Genomic DNA, 18,883 nt, shown 5'->3' on the forward strand with positions numbered 1-18,883 from the left:
ATTATGACTATTCCTTAAGGGTTGTGGAGTTATATAAATAATTTGCTGTTTGTAGCTTTGATTTGAATTGTAGTTAAAAGCAGATGGTCGTGTAGTCAGTGTAAAACTCCAGATAGGTTTGTATTAAAACTTAGCATTTGGGGTACTTGGGAAATACCAGAGTAATCAAAGTCTCAGGAGGCCTGCTTGTCTTCCTCTTAGCTAATATTGAACTCCTCTGAGTTACTCTCATGGTACCAATACAGTGTTAACCAAAGACCTGATAAGTTATAAACTCTTCCAACTGTTTTCACCCATAAGGATGAAGTTTTGTGATTCCAGAACTTGCAAAAATGAACTGGTAAAGTTTAATTAGTCACAATAGATTTTTTTTTTTTTTTTTTTAAGGCATTTCCCAGCAGTTCAGAGTGGTAACTATGATGTAGCTGTTGCCACTCTGTACTTCAAATAATGTTTTCTGTAGGCAGATTCAGTGACTGACCTGATGCAGTTGGAGAGTTGGGCTTGTGAGATGTTCTTCCTGAAAATGAGATCTCATGTGGTCACAGCCAGAACAATTTTAGATTCTTACACTTTCTTCCTTCAGCCTGTTTGATGCTGTGGGCACTGAATAGAGTTGTATCACAGTGATATTATGGCTTAAACACTTCAGTATCCCCATTAGACTCTGTCATCAAGAATGTTTAAGAAGTCTGGCAGTGTAGAGGTCGGTCTCTGTTGCATCAACTGATTAGTGAACAGGTATGAGTCTGCTTTTTTTATTATATCGAAGTAATTGCAATGTAGACTGGACAGCATAAAATCTCTTTCTTTGTGCTATATATTTTGGATGGGAATTACAGAAGTTTCATCTAGAAAGCAATAATAGGATATTCAGTTTTAATCCATGAAGTTCTTGACCTGCATTGACAAAACTAGAAGAAATTTTTGTGGGACATGAAAGTTCCCATGATTCCCATTCTCTTGAAAAGTTGCCCAAAGAGCAATTACAGTGTTAGAAAGCATTTGCCCTGTTTATAGCTTGAATTTGTCAGAGTTCGGCTTGAAATGCTGATAATGATGCTCTTCACTGCCCACCTGCAAAGCCTTAGACTGTCACATTTCTGATCCTGACTTAGTTATGTAGACTGCTTGTTAGTCATACCCTAATTTCCACTTAGATCAAGCAGATAAACTCCTGTAGCTTTTCCTTTAGGAGGGTATTTTTCAGTCTTTGTCATGGTTCTTCTCTCAATTGTCTCTAATCAAGCTCCTTCTCCAGGAACAGTTAGCAGAACTGAAAAAAAAAATAACTTGTTGTCTCAAAAATAGCAAATATGGAGGCAATGCAACTTCTCTGCATAACTTACCTGCCAGTTTCCTGTACCTGAAAGTTAGCTTTTAGCTTGAGGATTGGCAGGCAGGGGAGCTGCTCCTTTGAAAGCAATGCATATTTATGTTGATATTGAGGAGCAACAGAGTGGTGCTGCTACTACGTGAAATGATGTTTTGTGTCCATGGAATATGTTAAAGATGATGCATTTGTACTTCTGCGATGACTTTCTCTCCTATTCATCTGGACAAGGTTTAGAATATTATTTCCTCATTTTGACTGTCATTCTTCTGGAGTGAAAAAAACTATCATCAATATTTTTAATTTTTTTAACAATTTCAAAGGGCACTTTACCACTGTCAGCATGAGATCTTTGCTGTCTATTAATAGGCATTTTAGAAGAGATCTATTAATGCCAACTTTTAATGAAAACCTCTTTCTAAAAAGAGCTGTACCTTATAATCATGCTGTACCTTTCACTACAAAGCAATTATATGAATTGTGTGAGTTGGCTAAAAATATATTAGCTATTAAAATTCAGAATGTTACTTTAGATCAGAAAGGAAGTCATCTTGTTTAACAAGCCCCTACCCCCAAATACATCTAAAAGGTGAGAGTGTAAGGGAGAGAAGAAAGGCAGCATGATGGTGGTTGATGGCTAATGAATAAACCTAAGGATACAGTTGTGGTTGCCTAGCAACATAGGGAAAGATGTGCTGAGGACTCTCTGAATATATAGGAGCCACAATTGGCTCATCTGAGCTTATGAAGATTGCCTTCTGCATTTTTGCGTACTTGATTCTTAATACCTAATTGTCACTGAGTTAGGTTATCTTATTGCTTGTGTTGCCTTTATGTATTTTTGTTTGTTTTTAAAAGAATCACAGCAAGAATGGGAGCAAATGAAAGTACTGATGTAAAGAAAGAAAATATGTTGTGAATTCCGTCCCATACAGTTATTTTGCTTTCACAATGAAAACCACATTTAGCAAGAGATTTGCCTAAAATTGCAAGCCTGTAGAGAGACCTAATTCCAGGCAAAGGCATGCTTTCTAAGTCCAAGAGCCCTCTGGAAAAGACCATCAATATGCTAAATGCTCAAAGGAGATGAGCTGGGGATTGTATTGTAATTGAGAGTTTAAGATGATTGAATTCTTTGGGCACTAAAAAAACAGATATGAAATGGCATATCTTTTTTATTTTCCCACTTAGTGTTGTAATATCAGGCTGTGAACTAAGTATGTGCACTGAGGAGAGTGACAGCCTTGGCCCTGTAGAAATTGGTTCTGCAACAGTTCAAATGAATTTCGAACAGTACTAGTCGTGGGGCTGTCTTTCTGCTGCACATTGATTATGCGTATTCTGGGGTTTTTTAGGGCTGTATTAAGGCCTGCGATTGCTGGGTGTTCTCGAGAAGGCCTTTATGGAAAAATGAGTTGACACCATCATGGTTATCATTAGGCGGCAGGGGGTGACTACCCCTATGAGTAGGATTAAGTGAACATTGAACTTAACCTTGTAACTTTTCTATATTTACTGAGGAAAAAGTTGTAGCTGGCTGGCAGAGACAGGTTGCTCGATCCTGTATTGTGTATAATTTTGGTGCTCCAGAGTAGGAGGGTTTGTTTTTTAGCCCTTTCTGCTCTCAAATAACTTTGCTTCCTAATGATTATTAGGTTGAAGCTGTAGAAAAGAGAAGGTTGGATTCTTGTTCTGAACTCTTGAGCTGCTTTACATGAGATATACTTAACCATTTTGTGCCTCTGTCCTTTCCTAAAGGAGGTAAAAGAAGGATAATGTATATACAGCTACCATGGCAATCATTATCTTGGAAGCTACTTACTTCTGTTTTTTTGTTACTACATTGTTGAGATTTTTGTTGTTGTTATAGCTATTGTTATTGTGGAAACTTTTTAGTGCATGTAGAGCATCATGAAACTTGGCCAGCTGTCAAAATAGATAGTGTTTGCATGGAAATATTTCAATGGAAGTTGCTAAGAAATCTGTTATATTTACAGGTAACTTTGTAATTATCAGACTTTGAATAATCTAGACAAAAATGATTTTCATCCACTTGTTTTTCTATACAAGCTATTCCCTCCTTCCCTCCTTCCATGCCAAGGCACAAGCATAAGACAGCAGCCAGCTCTGTAGATTTGCTCCCTTGTAACTGGAGATACTCTGAAAATTAGATGAAATGTTTCAATTGCATAGTAAAAACCTTGAGGCAATAGTCACTAGTAAAATTGGCTGTATCTGTCATCCTTTATGCTATAAACTGTAGCTTCTGTTTTACTGTCTATCTATCTATCTATATGTATATATATATATTTTAAATGCTCTATACTTTCATGATAGGTCTTAAGCTTGCTACTGACTGTTGAATAATATTGTTCCTTATGAAGAGTCATGGGAAGTTCTGATAAACTATATTTCTGCTATATTTGTTGATGGCCTCTATTTGTAAGAGCAACTTTCCTTTTCCTTTCCGTTATCTGCATAGTCTACAAATGTCTGGTGATATAATTGCTGGTAACTTAAACATAACTGGCATTATGGAAGGAACTTTATAGCACACATGTATTATACAACATTTTGATTGAACTATTTCAGATTTTGGCTTAATCCACTATATAAGTGGAAGACTTCAAATTTAGGATCTATGTTCAAATTCAGGATTGTCAAATTGTCCCCCTCTCCTCCCCCCAATAGCTTCTAAGATTTTGTTCTATAACGCAAAGTTTATTGCAATTCAAACAAAAAGGGAAGGATAAATAAGTTTGGGTTTTTTAAGGTAGTTGTAGTTTCTTAGTCTCTGTAATACAGTCATCAGCTGCTGTTGGAAAAAATCTGTTCACCAACTTCTGTAGTGTTATTAGAGGTGGCTTCTTGTTTACAACCAAATTGCATAATGTTAAAATTTAATCACTCATTTATTTGCCTGGATGCTTCTGCAAGGTATCCAAGTGTTTACGTATTAATCTTTCTCTGTGTTCTAATATCTTGTGAAATTTCTGTAGTAAATGTTGGTTGAGCAAATGTATAAACTGTAGGTTATACATTAAAATGATAGTTGAAATCCACCAATTTTGACACTTGCAACAGTATTTTCACTGTTTTGTTTTCTCCTACTACTGCATCATACTGTAGTAATTTTGTGGGTTTTTTTCTTACAGGGTTCATACTCTCAATTCTTTGTCTTCTATGCTGTTTTCTTTGCCTTATGTAATACCCTATCTGATACTGAGGCAATTTATTGATTAAGGCATATGAAGTAAATGCATGGAGTGTAAGCAGGGGATAGAAGCATGGGTGATGTATTTTAGATCTCACTTCCTGTGCTGGGTCTGTGTTTTTTTTTTTTTTTTTTTTTAAAAAAAAAAAAAAAAAAAGAGAGAGAGAGAGAGACCCCCCCTAAAAACCCTATATTAAAATATATTAAGCAGTGCAATAACTATATGCTAGTAAATACAAAGCCGACAGCTGTGTTTTCCAAGAGTACATCACCAGAACTGAAATGGGGAAAAATAAAACTTTACTGCAGATTTGGAGAGGAAAGGGAGAACAAGGCTAATCTAAAAATCTTTTGAGAGAATAAGATTTTGTTGCTTTTGCTCTCTCTGGAAACATACACCTCATTTGTTTTTAGGAGTATTGCATAGATAACTCAGAGATGCAAACAGCAGTGAAAAACATTATTCTATCCTAGAAGTGCTTTAGACAGGAGGTTACTTGTACTAGATGAGTGAAGTAACCACTCTTGGTGGGGGGTGTGGGAAGAAGGATGAAGATTTTTTTTTTTTTCCAGTGCGAAGGCACTTCCACAGCGATGCCCCAGCACTGCTGCTGAAGGAGGTGTGCCAGGCCAGAGCTGGAGCCTCGGTTTGCGTAGGCCAAATGCCGTGTCCTCTACCCGTCTGATTGTGCAGGGTAGCTGCTAAAGGCCGATGAGATGTGCTTTGTCTACGGGCGGTGGTAAGCAGGTGCCAGGTGGAAGCAGCCCGACGGAGAGGAGGAGACGTTAAGTTACGGGGTGCTGAACCTGGGCTCCGGGCGTAGCTCGCGGTGCGGCCCCGTCGAGGAGGCCGGGCTGAGCTACCAGCTCGGCCGTCCTGTTCCCGTGCTTCGCGCTCCGCTGTGAGCCGACTAACTTCGTTAATCGGAAAACTGAAAAGCGATAGGAAGAAAAAGCAGGCAGCTTCTTACCAGTGAAGCTGTAGATTAGTCAGTTGATTTGGCTCGTTGCAGCTTCAGAGGAGGACTGCAGTGAGTCTGCTTGCTGTAAAGGGAAGTAGCCCTGTTGCCTGACTCTTTTTTGGCAGCATGCCCCCTCGTTTGCCGATAGGCGCGCGTGTATCAGAAGTGTATGTCAGGGATGTCTCGTGCGGAGACTCGCTACTTAGCCTGGACGATGATAGAGGAAGCTGAGATTTCTTACTTTGCCCATTCCGAAAGGTTTGCAGCCTTTGATACCCAATGTGGTATATGTATTTCAACTCATTGCTTCTTGTGAAATGTCTGTCTTGCAAGTACCATGAAATGAGGTAATTTGTTAGTATAGTATTGATTCTCTATTAAAAAATATATATCTTTATTTTACTGTTCTTCTGTTAGAATGCTTTAGTGACTGAAAATAAGATTTCAGTTGCCTCTTCTGTGTGATGATACTTCAGAGTTTGCGTCTTGCTTGTCTTGAAAAATCTATCTCCATATTAAATCACTGTATTTCATACAGTGTATTTGTTGCAAAAGCTTAGATATGTGGCTGGAACATAAGCCAAATTACTTAAACCACAGCACTCCCTAGCTTTTCTAAATGTATCTAGAGATGTGTGTTCACATTGCAGAAATATAAACTCAAGATTACCTATTTTTGTGTTTTGGAGAATACTTTTAGGTTCTAAAAGAGAAAGGATAAAATAGAATTTTTTTTTTGTTTTGTTTTTTATTGTTTTAAGCAGATAAGCTTTTGATTTACTTTACTAGACTATTTAGGCTTCAAAGCTCCTAAAGCGATCTTTGAGTAGTAAAATTTACTACTTAGCTGTGCAAGATAGAGTTTGATGTTGGTGAACATTTATAGTATTAGATCTCTTGTTAACAAATATTTGAGAAACACTTTTCCTTCACTTTTTTCCTCCCTCTTCTTTTTTTAAACTGCTTACTTTCATCATTCAGTTTATCCTTTGCTTTCAAGTATAGCCACAGGATTCATCAAAAGTAGGGATAGTAGAAATTAATTTTGCAGAGATTTTTGCGTAAAACAGACAACATACTTAAAAACATTTAAGTCCACTGCCATTATAAATGGAGTAGATTGAAAGGCAGCAAAATTGTTACACTTTCTACTAGATGTACTGATGTACTCTGCATTGTTCTCGTTTGCAGACCCAGGTAATAAATATCTTTCATGCATCAGCTTTTGAAACTTCTTTGCATAATTTCATTTTCTTTGGTATCGAAGAGTTCAAATTACAAGGAAAAAGAAGTTAATCCTTCTTTTTTTCCTGCCTTCAGCAAACTGAGTTTGTACTAGTCTGTGCATAATTTTGGCTTCTGTTCATTCATCTTTCAGCTACTGAACAGTCCACCTGTGTTACTATTTATTTTCTATAGGCTCATCTATTTTCATTAAATAGCAAGTCTAGAAACAATAGAAGGAAAGCAGAAGGCCACTGATGATTTTGATCACTAATAGTTTTTGAGGTTCAATTGCTAAAACTGTTGAATGAACAGAGGGTAGGAACTTACAAAAGATATTTTAGGAATTGCTTCAAAAATGACTTTTTGAGAAAGCACCTTTTCTCTCTCTCTCTCTCTCTTTTTTTCCCCCTGTTGAAAGGAAAAATACCTGTCGGTGTTCTTGTTTCAGTTTTATGAATTAGGCCATTGAAAGGGGGGAGAAGTTTCGGTCGGTTCCTTATGATCATAAAGCCATCAAAACCGGGGTCATCAACTGAACTTTAGTCTTAGAATCCCTGTTCACTGTATTACATTTGTTCATCATTTCAGAATTGCTAGGTTTCTGAGAGACGGTGACAGCAATTGTCCTTTGTATAGGTATTACAAGACTAATACGTGCATCATTCATAAAGCACTGGTAACTACTGAAAAGTCTATGGTGGTTTTGAACCCTTCTGTGTACAAATAGACTTCCTTGGGCATTCGGTTTCCTCACTGAACAAGGTAATCCCTTGCTTGAGTTGCATGTTGGTTAGTCACTTTGCTGGAAGTGCTTTTGAAATAGGAGAGCTCCCTTGTGGGCAACAATCTACGAACAAAGCAGCCAAGAGAGTAAACCACTCCTGTTGGGGCTGGAGGACCAAATTTGAGTTCTGTTTTGTTATGTCCCTAACGTGTGTTGCAGATTAGAGAGTGGGATTTTGGAGCCTTTTCTTTTACCTCTTTTTGAAAGACATCACTTTTGGACCAAATAAACTTTATTAGCGGAAGACTCATTAAAGCCCTCCTCCCCTCCTCCTCTTCCTCCTCTACAAACACTCTTTTTCAACAAAGTAATTATTTTCTAATGGCAAGTAATTCTTTGACAAAAAAATTTAATCATCTGTATTCTGTGTTTAGAAATAAATGAGAACAAATGGACTTTGATTCCCATCAAACTCCAAAGAAGTAATTAGTTTGGATCTTTATGAGGAACTTTAATGCCACTGTCTCCTTGTAACTGGTGAAAAACTGCTTACCGAAACAGGTCAAAACATGGTCAATTATAGATTAAGCTATGTTCCAACATGTTACTGCCCATGATACTGATAAGGGGCTTGGGAAAAAACTGGTCAAGCCAGAGCAATGTGAGACTAAGTCTTGGATTTGCTCACCAGTCGGACATTTGTCACGGTTCACTTTTTTGAGGAGGAGGAGGAGGGAAAAAATCCTACTCTTGTTTGGAAAGTCTAGTTTCATTCTGGGGTAGCAGTGCGGGACCAAGTTTGGAAACCTAAAAAATTGCTGTAATGGAATGTTTTTATCATCAGGCAAAAGTCACATGCATTGCATGGCTGAAATCTTCTCCATTCGATGAGACAAGTATATGACTTGGGTACATATTTACCTAAAGCCTACTCAATAGGTGTATTACTGATTAATTTTATCCAATGAGTCAGTTTGACTTTTAGAGCAAAGAGAAACTGATCTTTTCTGAGATTCCACTTGTTAAAGGTATTTTAGTGTTTTGAAAAATGGAAAACAATTTTATATCTAGTTTTATGAACTCCATATTTTAATAATTTAGACTCAATTCCATCTCTATTTCATCTCTGCCTGTCTAGTATTGTCACCTTTTCACTAGCGCATCATTTGCACAGCTAGTAATAGCCTATTTTACTATGGTTTTGGAGACTCTTTATACTTGCTTTTGTGTTTAATTGATGTTAATTGGGGTGGGGTGGAGGCTAATCAAATTTGCTGTTCCCCTAGTGTAACATTTTCCATGAGATGGATAAAATATTCATGTTATTCTTTTTTGAAACCTACTTACCGTGCATATCAGTCTGTCTGTTCCTCTGTTTTTGTGTGAGAGAGGGAACTGGCCACGTCCCTTCCCTCCTAGCCCCTTTGCCATTCGTTGCCCCTGTGAGAATTGCCAGTCTGCAGTCACAGACTGGTTGTCATTACAAGAAACTTTGTGGAATGGTTCTTTCCCATGACACACTTGAAAAGTTTTAGTAAGTACCAAGTTTTCAGAGACTGGATTATAAAGTCACCAAACTAAGCATTTTCTGAGTGTTTACAGTTCAATTCCAGGTGTAGTATGTAATATGTCTCTGCAATTTCACATGTAACAAGTGTCCTCATTACTCATTTTCTTGGGAACATTGAAACAGTATGTTGTTTAGGAAAGGAACAGCCTGTTACATTTGTATACTGTAGCTACTTTTACTTTGAAATGCTTTAGCAATAATGAATGGCAGCGACTATGATAATACTTGATTTGCATTATTTCGATAAACCATCTAGGTTCTTCAGCAGACACAAGGGAGCCCAGGTATTTGGGGCAGCACTTACAGGAAACCTTTGCTTTTGTAAAGACTCTGAACTGCGAAGACCTCTCACTGGGTTTGCAGAGCTCATCTAGAAAACTTCTACAAGTGATATTAATGAGCCTTATTACTGTTGGTGAGAATAGTCTGTTCCTAATAGCATTGTACTTATGCTTGTACTCATAAATTACACTTGTACTAGGATGCAATGATATACTTGGCACAGTTCTACACACAGCACAACATCAAGTTTTTTCTCATCTAGCGCTGATAGCTATTGTCATCAAGTTATCTTTCCATTTGTTCTTTGTCAAATGGATTTGCTGGACTTGAACATTGTGATTGCTGTATTGTAAATATATAGCACAGCATTCTTTGAGAGCAGAACAAAAACTACATGTCTACATTTGGGTCTTTCTGGAGAGTGGATGAATTAAGAGTACTTCCTCTGGAAACACTCCATTTAAATCATTGCACATAATTGAGCATAACAAATGGTTTTAGAAGAACATAAAACCAAGCTGTCCATTTCTCACCATTAGTTGCTGTTAGAAGAGAGAGTGTGAAAAATCTTGAGTTTCAGTCCTTTTTACACTGTTCCCACTCATAGGCTTCTGTTCAAAGGAAGAGGTATTTTCAGCACTATCACTCTCATCTCTTAAATTCTTAAAAATATAAACTAAGTCAAGAGATGGTGATGTGATAAAATGTTCAAAATTAAACTATGAAATACTTTGTAGGTGCTAAAAGCCTAAAATCTGAATCTTGCTTGTTAAGGAGTGTGTCAGTACTCAGCAGCCAAGAGTCCAGAGCCAACTTATTTTTGTTGCTTTAAACCTCTGTTCTTGTTGGAAATAGCAACTCTTTATGTGGAGGAAAGACTCTGAAGAATAGTATATTAAAGATAAATGAAAAGATTGCATTCCCCTTACCAAGACCCATATAAATAATTATGATTTCTCCCATGTTTAGAAGTTTCCATGACAGGATGTTTAAAGATATCTGTCTTTCAGGAGATGTCTGGTTTGTTGTTCAGAAAGGGCAGAAATGCTTTAGATGCTTCTGTCTCGAGAGTGTTACAGGCACAGGGAGACAGATTGGTCCAGTCTGTATCCATACCACTAGTCCAGAGAGATTTGATCTGTTAATGGTACCCAAACGTTGTTTTGAAGGAAATTGGAAGGCTGGCTTCAGAGGGTTCCAGGAAGCAGCTGGAAGTTGTGCTCAGTTTCATTTTGTGTTAGGGAACTGTTTGGAAAGCAAGAGTAAGCATAGACCCCTCAGTAAAATCTCAGTGTCCACTCTTGCATGTTCATTTTCTTAGTTGTGCTCCTGGATGCTTTCAGGTAGGACTGCTTCAATTTGTCACTTTGAAGCAACCACCAAGCCAATGAAGGTTTTATTTTGCATTTCTTTGTGCAAAGTGACGATACGGGTATTTTAGTTGAATGTTATACTTGTACTTTGAAGCAGATGCTCAGGAAACTGATGGAAGGACATTTTTAGCATTGGATCTAAGTATCACTGTGTGCCCTCTGTGCTGTCAAGCAGATTGCCCAATTCCTTGCTGGATTTGCCCTGTTTGAACTACCACAAAACTGGTCTCAGGGCAGCTTCAATTTGTTGACAGAATAAAATCTTTCAATAAATTGGGATTTTTGAGGGATGAACCTGATGATAGATAGAAACCACTGGCAGTAAATTTTGGGCCTTGAGCAGAGATTGAGGATTATGGCAGGGGGAAATCTTAGTGAAAGCTCTGCTAAACTAACAGAAATAGAATAATGAAAGGCTCATAAATGTTTTCAGAGCTAATAAGCTGACTTTGCTTCTCACATTGGTCTCTTATTAAAAAGCCTTTTCTGACTGTAGAAAAAATAGATTGAACCCAACTGTCTTGATAATTGGCAAGAATAAAACCCAAATTTTTTTTTCCTTGTCGATTTCCTTCATTTTGTGAACCAAAGAAGCATTTTCTTTAGCAAAAATGAGATTTTTAAACATAGGTGAAACCTAGTGTATGTATAGATGAGAAAACTGCATAGTGCATGCACATTACGCTGCTGGAAAGTTGATAGTGCACCAAAAAAGATTCGTAAAGGGCATAAATATATTTTTTTTCATTTTTGTGCATGTGATGATTAGCTGGGAGGGATGTTGCTTCACACTGTGGGGAAAATCCTAGTAAAAATGTTTTGATTATTGTTTGCTTCAGAACTTCTGCTTTAAAGGTACACTTTTACCTAATCTGACTTCTGTTGAAAAATTAACCGTTAGATGAGCTTCTTCCACTGTGTTCTTGTCCGAAGAATTAATTATTTTAGTACTTACCTATTAAAAGGCGAGGAAAAAAAAAAACACTCTAGTTTTAATAATAGACCTATTTTCTGCTGGATTAAGGAGGTCTAGCCTGGCTGGTTAGATCGCTGAGTGTAATGCGGACACGGGCTGAGCTGCGAGAGCTGCTTCTGCCCTTCCTGGTGGTGGTCTGGTCCTTTAGAGTAGCGCTGCCTTCTCTGTTGTGTTTGGTGCTTGCAAATGTGTTAAAACCAAATCTGGAGGCAGAAGGGCAGGCGTGCTTTTTCAAGAGAACTTTAATCGACTTCGCCTATAGAAGGAAAGAGCAAATATTATGTAACTTGCAGTCTGGATAAAACTATCTTAAAAGTTGGTGTGTCAGCGCTGGCGCGGCACCTGCGAGGTTTCTGCCCCGCAGAGGCTGCCTCGGCAGCTGCCGCTCGGCTCTGCCCGAGACGTGTGCGCGCTCGGAGATCTTACAAAGCGGTTGCGCGTTTTCTGCAAGGCTCGGGCATTTCGAGTGAAGCACCTGCCCCCGGCGCGGATGGGACGGCTTTCCGCCGCAAAGCGAAAGTAAAGGGCGGGAAGAAGCGGGCGGGAGAGCAGCCCCCGTGAGTGAGTCCCGGAGATCAAGGGACGTGATGTCACTTCACGGAGGAGCAGGCCGGGCGAGCAGGAAGCCGGACGCAGGTTACTCCTGCGAGCGGGGCAGGTACTCGGCGTCGGGCGGCAGGCGAAAGCCCGGAGGTCGGAGCCTGCGCAGCAGCCGCGCCAGCCCCGTGAAACGGCACGGCCCCTCCGGAGAGGAGCTCGCCCGCTTCTCGGGATGGGAGAGGACGAAGCCGGCGCGCCCGGCGGCTCGCAGCCGGGTAAGCGCGGGCGGCCTGCGCGACGCCTCCGGCGGCTCGCGGCGCGCGGCAGCCTGCGTTGCTCGGAGCTGCTGCCACGCGCCCGCTGGTTCTCGCACGCGCCCAGGTTTTGAGGCAGAGAGGCAAAGACCAAAAAAAAAAAAAAACAAAAAGGAAGTCCCCATCTCTCATCTGTGGACCCGGTTGTTTTTCTAAAAACCCGGCTAGTAAAGGGGGATAAGACGGTGTGACTAGATCATTTAGCACTGCCTTGTCGACAGGGATTGTTTAAACTTCACGCAGCTGTTCTGCAGCGTAGGTTAATCCCCTGCAGACGTTTCTACATACGACCCCTGCGCGTTGCACGGTGCTGCCCAGCTGAGTACCTGCTGCGCCGAGCGGGGACGGTCCGTTTCCGTTTGCACGCTCGTCTTATCCAGTGTTGTCTTCCCCCCTCCTGCCCCCGTGGGCTGGGCGAAAGCGGCACCAGCGCCTGCGTGTGAAGTAGCCCTTGCGAGCACTTCGGTGCGTAGCTGTGTTCTCAGTCCGGAGGCGTTCCTGGTTTTCAGCAGAACCTGAACACAACAGTTCGTGAGTTTTGCCTAGGCTGTGTTCTGCATCGCTGATGTTAAGGTTTTGCTTTGGGAAAGATTGTTTTCCCTGTAGTCTGATTTTCTTCCACCATCCAATCTTGCTCCAAGAGACTGCTTTAATATCGCAAGAAATATTATTTTCTTGACACGTTATTCCATTAGTTTGTTCTTAGCATTTGAGTGTTTTCTTTTTTATTTTCCCCTGACATTCAGCCTGTGTGTGGCTGTGGTGGTGTATTTTTTTTCTTTTTGGTGGTGTGGATTTGTGTTTTTTGGTTTTGTTTTGGTTTCTGTTTGGCTTACCAATCTTTTCCTGACCCTCTTTCTCCTGCTTTGCCTAGAAGCAATAGATAAAGCTTTGTAACTATTTGGGGATTTGCAAGAATCCTGAAGCTACTTAAAAATTTGCAAATGGTTTTCCATGGAGCTGAAAGGATGACTTTGTATCCTAGGGAAGCCGTGTTACTACTTTTCCTCAGAAGGTATTATTTGTACCTTCATATACATGCACAAACATGGTATATTGAGAGTCAAATACACGCTTCAGACCTCTGTTAATTGCTAAAAACTCTATTAATGCTGGAGTAGACTTCTTTCACTGAGAGCTATTAAGATAGGAAAACTTTTTTTTTCCTATCGACTGCTTTTTTGTTTTTTGTGTTAGTAAGTGCATACATACCACACAGAAGTAGTATACCAGCAAATCCAGCTATCTTCATCCAGAGTTAAATTTTGAAAAAAACAATAGGGGTGTGACTGACTTTTAGTTTGACAGATCTGAACACTATTTCCATGATGCAGTAATGAGAGAGTTTTCATTCTGTTTCTTCTTTCCCCTCTCTCTGCTTTGAGGATCTGACTGAGGTTACAGTGCACACTGCTCAGAAATACATTTAGCCTAATTCTGTTCTGGGCTTTCGTGATGTAAGGATGCTGCTTCATGAGGTGAGGAGCTACGTCACTGGTGCCAATAAAATGTAATTGGTTAAATGTTAAAATGGTTTCAGGATCATCGTAGTTTATATAGGTCTTTCAAGAGGCATGGCTCTTTTTCTATCTTAATTTGTGCCTTTTATTCATTAGAGTAAGTGAGCTTAGGCAAATGAAATCTCTTTTGATTTGCATTAGTGGAGGTGAGACAAGAATTAGGGCTGCACAGTAATAAATTTTTTTTCAATAAATTCTCTGGGAATATATATCTGTATGTATATATGCAAATCAGTGTATTTTTTCAGTTGCCAACAGTCCTGGCCTATTTCTGGGCTATTATAAACTGGGCTATTTCTGAGTTCATTTGTTTTTAGAAGCCTGCCAAAATAGTTGATGAGTTAACTCGTGTTTTTAAGAGGAAGAAGGAAAAAAAAAGGGGGGGAGAAAATTAACATTTCTCAAGACACCTGTCAAAACCACTGCTAGCAAGACCGCTTGCCTTTCTGTTCGCGTTGTGCTTGCGCGGATCGGCTCTGTGCTCGCAGGAGTTAGCGGAGGGGCCGTGCTGCCGGCCCCGGAGGCTGGCTGCCGCTTGGCCGAAGCGAGGCAGCCGGGGCAGCGGGTGCACCGAGCCCCTCGCCGTGCTGTCCCCACGTGTCCCGTGTCCCTGGCTGAGGACGGCGGTCCGGTTTGCTCCTCGCCTCTCCCTGCGGCCTTTTCTTCGGAGGGCGCGACAGAAGGGTCTCGCGGCGCCGGGGTCTGTGCGCTGGGCAGAGACGGAGGTTTGGTTTCCCCAAACAGCTGTCAGTGGGGAGGGAGGCTCGGGGCTTGCAGAGGGCGCTAATTCGAGCCATCTGGTCAACGGGGAAATACAAGGTCACTCCGCCGTCGCAGCCTTTTGTTTTGTAGCGAGCACGGTAACCTCGGAGGAAGAATCGGCGGCCAGCTGGGTTCTGCCGCTGTCGTCTTCCCTCTTCCGCAAGAGGTCCGGACTTGCGGGTCCGCGGGAATTTGCAGCGTGGGGGTGACTGTCGAAACGGTCAGAGCGAGCCTCGAGCAATAGGTCTTTTGACTGCTGCTCGTGAATTGATTCCCGATTAAAGCGAGCGCGCCGAGAGCCCTTTAGAAATACGCTGCCGACTAACTGGAATATCTCTTATTTTGATGTGCTCTGTTGCACTTTGAATCACGATGCATTCCTTCACACACGGAGTTTGTTTCCAGTTTTTCCCTTGTACTAAGCAGTGCTTACTGGAGAATATGATAATATTTAGCCCAGCAAATGCAATTACTCTAAATGTTAATTTTATATTGTACATGGGTTGTAATTGATTTTACACCATACTATGTTGCTAGATGATTATAATAGTTTAGATTACTTGCTAAGCATGTGTAATGCTGCTTACCTGTGCGACCGCAGAGGACAGAGTGGAATTGAGTAGCTCAGGTTAGAGCAGCTTATTCTCTCCATTCTCAACATGTATTTTAAGTAAGCAAGAATGAGAGAAACCATATGAGCAGTGTTAAAATACCATTCTGAAATATTTTATAGGCTTCTTTCTTTCCCTAGGGCTCCCTTGTATACTCTTTATAACTAAATAATTTTATACATTATTTTTCTTTTCTTGCACAAGTCTTTATATTAAAGATGTGGTTAAATAAATGTAATATTATGTTAAATTCCAGCAGGTTTGGATTGGATTCCTTCTCTAGTTGATTTGGGCTTTGGATCAGCTCCCAGATCTGTGTAGTTTCAGATTTGTTCTTAAATTCCAATATTGATTTTCTTTTTTTTATTAGATCAATATATACCTGTAGAAAGATATATGTGTGTGTGTGTGTGTGTGTGTGTATATGTGTGTGTGTGTATATATATATATATATATATATATGTGTGTGTGTGTGTGTGTGTGTTTCATGAAACATTTACAGACTGGGTCTAAAAGAATTGCTCCTTTTCACTGAGGGAAGTGATAGGAAAGCATCAAGAGCCTCCGTAAAGAATGTGGACTGGTGGGGGCTGGAAAGGGAATGGCCCAGAAAGTGAATTTCAAAATGATTTCTCTTCATTGTGAAGCTTCCCTTTCTTCTAGAGCACTTTCTGGCCAGCAGGCAAACCGTACTAGCTATGATATACGAAGGAACGGTCCTGTTTCAAGTTAGTGTGTTTGAGAGAGACTTTGAATAATGCTAATGAGTGCTGTAATCACTTGTACTTATTAACGGGGGTCCTGTACCAAAAGGTGGCAGCTCTGAAGGTCCATTGTAAAAGGCTTTTCCCCCCATTTGCGTTTAATGACCTCAGTCCTCAGAATTCACCGCCTGTTTGCTCTCTGGGCAATTATTGGTGGCACATCGTTGGGTACCTTCTTGGCTCTTTTTGAATGATAATAGCGAGGGTTTCCTGTGATAGCATTTCTAACATAGATTGGCTCTATTCACCAACAAGGTACAGTAACAATGGGTAATTTAAAATAATTCATTTTATTGCTGCCTCCTGTGGGTTTTTGACTTTCATTTCGAAGTGGTGAATCTAGAGAGCTGGAGAAGTATGCACTGATCACTGTCCTGGTGCTATGAAAAGCATGAGATTCAAATAGCCCCGCAGAGCCGTCAGCAGCTGGATCCGCACGGAGCGCTCATTTGCCTTCAGCTTAAGTCATTCTAACTTTTTTTAGATGCTTTTAACTCTTTTATCACAAGCCTGCTGTTCTTAGCTTTTGTTTCCCAATTTAAACTTGTTGATGGGATTTTATTTTTACAGAAATATCCTTAATAATGTAAGCATATTAAAACTGAGAAAATTGCATAAACATTTTTCTTACCACTGGGTAAGTCTGGCCTAGCCAAGAGGACATTTCCTAAGTGTTATGAATTTATATTTTTCTAGGAAGCAAAAACTTGCTTACTCTTCGCTCATGTTCTTACGGGTGTCTTTCTCTCAGCAAGATCGGTTGTCTGAAATGGCTGGAACTTTATTTGCCCCACTGTAGGCATTGGATACCACAGCCCTGGTAAAGCAGATGGGGGATTTTTTTTTTTATAGTGTTTTCTCCCTCTTCTCCCTTTTACTGTACTTGGAAAATAGGACCTCCACAGAGGTCAACAAATGAGAATATAAAAATATTTTTATATAAAAATATAAAATATAATCCCTGGACAGGATTCTAGGCAAAGTTTCTTTCCTCTTGCTTTGAGTTGTCTGTGCTTTTCGAAGACAAGGAATGTTTTCTTAACTGAAATATCATGATAAAGATATTAAAAACCCTTAGAAAAATTTCTAAAAGCCTTGTCTCTAATTACTCTTTCCACTTTTATGTTATTTCTAATATTCCATTAGACTTATGGAGATTGCTTCACTGTAGTGTAGTATCATTACAGAGTAGTATGGTATGCTTAAGCAGTGATGCAAAAGCAGCTTAAAAGTAGATTTTATTGTGAAAATTTGTTTTTCAGTAGTTTTGTGGATGTTTGTTGGCTTGTTTTTAAACCTTTGCCATTATTATTTAAATCAGATTCATGCCGATAGGAGAAGCGTGAGTTACTCAGGACATCGAGGCCAAATGAAAAGAATACTGGCAGCATATACCTGTGTAATAACTCTCTCTCGTCTACGACCTAGGAAATTTTGAAAAATTCAGAACAGGTCATTGCAGATCAGTTCCCACATGGACAAACTTGTTTCTCTTTATTCTCCCGCTATTACTAGTAGTTCAGACTGGTTCTGCGCATCTCCAGATTTTCATAATACACCTGGTAAACTTGTTTTATGTCCCTAGGTATATGAAGCAATTCTGTTTTGGCCGAAGGAAATTTTAATAAGCTTTGCAGTCATCTTCCATCTCTTGCTCATTTTTCTCACTGTAAGGCCAAACAAGGTAACTGGGGAGAAAGGGGTATAATGCTGGAATGCAGCTTTTTGAAGATATCTATGAATTGTTAAAATGATAGCATACTGTGAAGCAGTCAAAAGGAGCACGATCAGCAAAGTGTGTGTGCCATGCAAAGAGGTGATGTGTTGTTTCCTTTTGTCATGCGAGTTTCAGCAGTTGATATGGGCTTCAGTTTTCACAATGAGGCTACTCAAAATTTAAGATGTGTATGAAGGTTTGGAGGATTTAGGTGGTTTTAGCCTTATTTGCCCAGGAAACAAGTCTTATGGAATTACGCTGTATAAAATGGTATTTCAGACTTTTTTTTTTTTTTTTTCCCTCCAGAGTAAAGCAAACATTTGTTTGGCCTAGGAGTGTTTAGTTATCTTTCAGTGATTTCAACTTTTCATATACTAAGATTATTTTTCAAGAATTTATACAGAAATCTGTGCAGCTCTGAGGAAGCGTGAACATTTTACCGCTTAAATAACCAAATACTTCCAGATATTGCTAAAGAGTAGTTGCAGGCTTGTCAGAAAAACTGTGATTTCATTGCATGTTTTATGGTATTTTCTAGCTCCTATTACTGCGGGGGGGGGGGGGGGGGAAATAACTCTGGAAGGATGGATTTTGACTGTATTTAATGTCTATATCATAATTGTGACAATTTTTAAGAGTCACGGTTGTTGAAGTGCATGGAACGGAGAATGCGAGGCTTGCAAAATTTACAAAATTTACCTTTCACATTTGCAGTCAGCAGTCACTCAGGCAAGAAATTTTCACTTGATCTGCAGCTAGGAAGTATCTGGAAAACAGTGGAAACCAGCACAGAGCAGTATTGCTTTGATACTCGTAATGTTCTTCCCTCTCAAGAAAACTTTTGCTATTGGCCTGCGCCTCTGAAATGCATGTTCTGCGTAGTAGAATTAGAGCTTTTGCTCTTTTTTAAGGAGATCACTGTCTCCACTGTCACTGTTTGCTCAGGACTGTTAGGACTGCCTGGTGTCCTGATGCAGACCCACATGGTGCTTCT

At 39.9% G+C, this 18,883-nt stretch overlaps 1 protein-coding gene across 1 annotated transcript in view; it reads left to right on the forward strand.

The window, feature by feature from the left end:
• The first annotated feature begins 12,399 nt into the window (after positions 1 to 12,399).
• Positions 12,400 to 18,883, forward strand: part of NAALADL2 (N-acetylated alpha-linked acidic dipeptidase like 2) — a 358,090-nt gene continuing 351,606 nt past the window's right edge. Inside the window, exon 1 of the mRNA XM_062582696.1 lies at positions 12,400 to 12,476. Within this exon, the coding sequence (XP_062438680.1) occupies positions 12,434 to 12,476 (43 nt within the window). The 5' untranslated portion in view covers positions 12,400 to 12,433. The remainder of the gene's footprint in view (positions 12,477 to 18,883) is intronic.

Source organism: Rhea pennata, chromosome 9 (assembly GCF_028389875.1).
Source record: "Rhea pennata isolate bPtePen1 chromosome 9, bPtePen1.pri, whole genome shotgun sequence".
In the NCBI taxonomy this organism is placed as follows: Eukaryota; Metazoa; Chordata; class Aves; order Rheiformes; family Rheidae; genus Rhea; species Rhea pennata.